Below are 5630 nucleotides of genomic sequence, written 5' to 3' on the forward strand. Positions count from 1 at the left end.
AAAGAATAAACACAGAAAGGGCAGGGAACGAGATGTCTGAAAACATAAATATGAAAGTCAGCACTCATTTAGACACTATTATCCGCGCTAGTGTTGCTCTTGCAAGCAGATGCTTTGGGATGAACAGTTGTTTTGGAAGTTGAGCTACTGCTTTGGGTTGGGACGGGGGGCAAGAAAGCACAGAGCAGGGTAGGGGATGAAAAAGCAGCTCCTCAGCCTCTCTGCGCTGAGTGCCCGTTCACAGACCCTGCGCTCGGGTAATTTCCTCCATGAAGGCTGGCTGATGGTATCTGCTGGAGGGCAGAGCTTACAGAAGTCCCAGGCGCCCAGAGCTGCTCCTTGCAATGACATTAGCATTGCAGCGACCGCATTCACCTCAATAACTGATTTCCTGAGTAGGAAAGGCAGGAGCACAGACCCGTGGCCACAGGGCTGCTCTTCTTAGTGCCTCAAGGACATCACATGTGACAAGAAAAGCTGAGGCTGTATATACATTTCTGGCTAGCAGGGGAGAGGGCTACATACAAACCAAGTATGATGAGGAAACAGGCTTGGCCAATATCTCTAGATCCAGTTTAGATGAGGTTTTTAGGCCCAGCGGTGTGCACAGACTCGTGGCCCTGAAAGGAGGCTGTGCCATAAGGCTGGACCCTAAGCCCCTCACAGGACACAAGCCAGCAAAGAGTAAAAATGATTTAAAGAAGAGATAAGCAAAAGCGATATGAAGATTTTCCAGAGAGAGTTTAAATTTGAACAGCCCAGAACCGCCTTTGGGTCTGATAACCCTCAGAGATCCTAGTGCTACTGAATGAGCCTGCAGTCTGACCTGCTGAAAGAGATACTGTAATTTCAGACCCCTGCGTACATGGCACGGCAATCATTGTGCGGGCGTATTTATACACTGCCACGGGTAAGTCATGAATTCAGGAGTGGCAGGATGGAGAAAGTAAAACCCCATATTATATTTAACCCTGGGTGTGTGCTATAGGGCAGGGTGTGGTGTGGTGGCCAAGCAGCCGAGGCATCCCGCTGCGGATCCAAAAGCAGGAGGTTGAGCCTTGCCCTGGGCTCATGCCAAACTTTGCTTGGTCAGTGCAGCTGCAGCTAAATCGGCGGTTGTTCAAGGCAGAGAAGCGACTGTAGCGACTGCCCTCCCTTGCATGCCATCAGCTCCCCAGACCGGCAGCTCCAGCTGTGCAAGCGGCACAGGCCAGCCAAAGTCAGGCAGAACTTTGATTTTGACCTACTTAGATGCATGCACTACCATAAAAAGGAAGCACAGAAATATGTGCATAATAAAACATCGCTGAGAACTTTCTGCTGTTATCACAAATCTTATCTCCTGCTTCTTACCCGTTCGTGCACTCTGGTCCTCATTTTTAACTTCCCTATGTTTGGCTCAGCCTTAAAGATCCCTTTCATCAATCTCTAGCGCTTTCCTTTTAAAGCCTTTGGGAACAGATTTGTGGCTAGATCTGTTCTGAACGTTTCCTAAAACATGGTGAACCCAGGATGTTTTCAGCTAGTTCTCACAGCACCATGTGCCCCTGTGCTTTGCATGAGCCACTGGAACTACCCTCCCTGCCCCACCACCTCTGGGAGCTGAAGGTACCTGGTACATGATGGAGGACGGAGGCGGTTCGATGCATGGCTGCTGGTCTGGCAGAGGCAGCTCCTCCAGCAAGTCCACGTTGGACAAGGCATCCTCTAGTGTGACGTGAGTGGTCATGGTTCTGAATGTTCAGTTTCCGTGCTAAATCCAAAGTAAAAGAGAGGGTAACAGACAGACAGACAGCAGCCAGAAGACCGAGTGGGAAAGCGCCAAAGGACAAAACTGGAACCATGATTGGCTGGTACTGCAGGAGACGTGATCCTGGTTTATCTCGTTTTCCTTTTCTTGTGTATTTAACCTACTTCTCTATGTCATCTCTCTTTCCGTGATTCAACAGCAGAGTAGGAATGCAGAATAAGGGGAACACAACTACCCACCCATGCCCTTCTCTGCTTAACTCTATGCAAAACTGCTTAAGACAGAGAACAGCTGGGCGCTGCAGTGCAGCTTTAGCAGGCCCAAGTGAAAGCTTGTGCTCTGAAATGCAAAGTGGCACCATCAAAAACATCTCTCAAAGCAGCACAATTAGAAAAGTATGACCGACGCTGACACTCACATGCTCTCCTTCTCACACACATGAATGACGCTGGAAGCTGTAAACAACAAGTTGCATTCTTAAAGGTGAACCGGAAAGGATCGAGTGCTGCGCAGGCAGGCTGTGGCACTGCAAGCAGCCAAAAAAGAAGTTGCCGTTAAAAAAAAAAATTCCCTGTTTTTACCACATACACAGTGTTCCCTGCCCAGTCCCAGCCTGCTGTGGAGCTGCCAATGGTGCCAGCTGCAAACAAAATAAAAAGCAAAGGGAAACGTTTCTGAAAGCTCACTGGCACTTACCCTAATGGGAAGCTCAGGACAAACCTCTACGTCCCTTATCTCCTCTGCCATTCACCTTTGCTGTAAGAGCACAAGCATGGAGGGACGGCTGCTGTCAGCCAGGCTGAGCACTTGTATAATCACAGCCACAGGGCTTCCCCAGTTAATACCTAATCCATGTGCAATAGCTGTGGCTGACCTAGAGTGTATGTCTCCTAGAAAAACACCCCGCTGCATTTAAACATTTGCAGAGAGAGAACTTGCTTTAAATATTGACATGTCATTCGATTAGCAAATCGCCTCCCCCAGTGCTTTTTTCCCCGCTCAGAGCCTGTCTAGTTTCAAATGTGAGCCATGAGTTTTATCGCTCTAATCTGCAAGACAGTAGAGCTCTCTATTATCAAAGTTCCCATCAAGATACTCACACATTTCACTAAAACACCCTGCAGCCTTCGCTTTGGCTCAGGCAAGCGGACTGAGCTCTTTGCCTGCCTTGTTACAGAGCATATTTTCCAATCCTTTAATCATCTCTTTGGCTTTTCTCTAAGCTTGATCCAATTTTGCAACTTTTCTGCTGAAGTGCAGATCCCGTAGCAGGACACAGGGCTCCAGCAGTGTCTGCACAAGCGCCAGAGACAAGAGCAACGTAGGCTCCCTCCTTGCGTACAATCACACCAGTTCCTTTGGTCACAACAGCAGCTCCATAGGCACTCATATTCAGCCGATTATCTGCTACAAATCCCTTAGGTCCTTTTTTTTTTTAATTGAGTCACTGTTTCCAAGAATATAAGTTTGCTTTTCATTTCCAGCACTGGGAGCATGGAAGGACAATGGCTTCGGGATGTCCATAGATAGACACACATGCACCTGACAAGGACCACGGCCAAGGGGAATGCACACTGTGTGCAATCCTGGGGCAGCTTCATGTTGGGTGACAAGAGGGATGAGTCTGCTGCTGTGCTTTTTATCATCATTGCTGCCTACGTGCATGGGCTGCAAGAATATGTATGAGTCTGGTAAAACCCATTCCACCTCCACAAACGCCTCCCCAAGGTACCAGGCAGCTGAGAAACGGGCTTGGTTATACCTGTGGCTGAAGCACCATGAAATAAGTGCCTGGACAAAAAAAACCTCAAGCAAAAACTCAAATTTCTTTTTCCTTCTTCACCCCTCTTTGCTAAAATGGTTTCCTGTAACGAATTGTAGCAACTGTCAAAACCAGACATTACGTCCCAGCACAGCACAGGCAGCAGCAGCTTCCTCCCTGCCTGCAAGCACGCCGTGCTGCTCCACGCCAGGCAGGCAGCTCCACTCGCCCAGCTCCACAGACCTCCTTGGCTGCCCACCGCTCTCCACCACCATCCTCCAGTGCCTCAAGACTCTATGGGTTCCCAGAACAACACCCCTGGTACTCACACATGCTTCATCACATACTTCGGGCTTGGGAAGACAAAAACCTTCCATTTTATAGCTTTGAGGGCTGTGGCTGTTTATTTCGGCTCATTTCTTATTTTTCTGTAAGTCAAATTCTAAGGCCATTTGTGCAAGGGTTGGCAGTTTGCTGTAATCAAAGACGCTTCCCCAATAACCCTGTGACACCCAAAGAGCTCAGCAACTCAAGGGACAAAATTATTGCTGCTGTTCGGGCCACACCAGGAGCTATGGTCCCAAATACGGCATCAGGGTCCTGCTGTGCCGGGCAGCGCACAAACCTGCGAGATTAAACCGGTCCCTGCCCTAAAGATCTTGCACTCAAATAGAGGAAGAGAGGCAGCGTGTAGAAATACGTGAACAGAAAAGGAAGCGTCAAGCCATAGCGACCAAGTGGTGTAATCGGCCATCAGCCCACCCCGTGCTTTGCCATGGCTGAGCAGAGTGCGAGAATCCAGATGCAGATGGAAAAACTACATAGACTTCGAGGGTTTAACAGATGAGTCTTTATAGGGACTCCCAATTCCCATTCTACGCTTTCTTAAGCCCAACAGCAAAACCAATGGAGGCTACGGGGAAAAGCGTGGTCTGCCAGGACTTCCCCTGGGTCTCATGCCCATAGCACACTGCGACAGACAGCAACCTCGTAGCTGGAGCATGTGACGGAGAGGCTACTGGTCCAGGGCCAGCAGACCTGGATCATCACCCCAGATCATCCACAGAGGAGCAGCCTCAAGCGATCCCCCATCTGCCTGTGCCATGGCCTCTCGTCTGCTCCTTGGGGTGGCTGTAGGGCTGGTGGGGGCCCTGCTTTTCATTGGGGTCCACTGCCAGTTGTAAGCATCTAGCAGTTAGAGGGGTTGTGCACTGGTACAAAGGCTGGGGAAGGCTCTGAAGGCATCAGCAATTGCTTGGCCCAGTCCATGGGGCGCTGCATGGTGTCTCCCCACCACAGGGGCTGCCCGGGAGAGCCGAAAGGGGAAGTTCTACTGCCACAGACCCATGCTGTCCTCCCTCACCTTCCTGCAAAAAGGTTTCTAACAAACACAAACGTGCTGGGGCTGCCCCAGCAAATCCAGCTTCATCCCCTCGGTCCAGCAACGAGGGGGGCAGCTGTCAGGTAACGTGGCAGCGACCAAGCGGTTCCAGCCCAGGGAAGATGGGGATCCCTGGGGACACTCATCAAAAAGTCCTCATTAAGCCTTAACCGCCATCCACCACCTGGGCCGCAGGGCACGGGCGGCTGCGCTGGGAAGAGGAGAGTCAGCCCATGTTGGTGGTTTGCTGACGGCATTTCCGTGCACGTGGCCGTGGGGCTGGGGGCTGCACCACCCAGGGAGCAGCGCAGCAGCCTGCCCAGGAACGGGGCTTTTTTGCTGCCGTAACACGTGCACAGCGGGGCGAGGCTTTCCCTCACACACAGGAAGCATATCCTGCCTGCGTGGACTCTAACACAGCCATGCAGGCTGCTGGGAGCCATCTCGCAAAACTACTTTCTTCTCCATATCCCGCCGCTGGTCAGAGAGGCTGAAGGAAGTCCCTCCGGTCCTACATGTTTTGGCAAAACTGAATGTGAGCCTGGCAGGAGCCAACCCCACTCCAGAGAAACCCCGGAGAGGGATGCAGCCACTGGGCTGATTACCTCTTCTGCTAATGAGCGTTGGTGCTAATGAGTGCGGTGCTGCCCACACTTTCTGCCCATCTGCTGTAGAAACTTCCTCTCCCCATCCCACATCTCACTCGCAATCCCTCTGGCCATCTCTTACACCTTCTA

At 51.0% G+C, this 5630-nt stretch overlaps 1 protein-coding gene across 3 annotated transcripts in view; it reads right to left on the bottom strand.

Moving 5' to 3' along the window:
* CYFIP2 (cytoplasmic FMR1 interacting protein 2) overlaps positions 1-1729 on the bottom strand; it is a 46250-nt gene extending 44521 nt beyond the window's left edge. For all 3 annotated transcript variants that reach the window (XM_009333522.1, XM_009333521.1, XM_009333520.1), the window contains exon 1: positions 1613-1729. In XM_009333522.1, coding sequence (XP_009331797.1) covers positions 1613-1729 — 117 coding nt within the window. The remainder of the gene's footprint in view (positions 1-1612) is intronic.
* Positions 1730-5630: the final 3901 nt, after the last annotated feature.

Source organism: Pygoscelis adeliae, unplaced genomic scaffold, assembly GCF_000699105.1.
Source record: "Pygoscelis adeliae isolate BGI_AS28 unplaced genomic scaffold, ASM69910v1 Scaffold431, whole genome shotgun sequence".
NCBI classification, from domain to species: Eukaryota; Metazoa; Chordata; class Aves; order Sphenisciformes; family Spheniscidae; genus Pygoscelis; species Pygoscelis adeliae.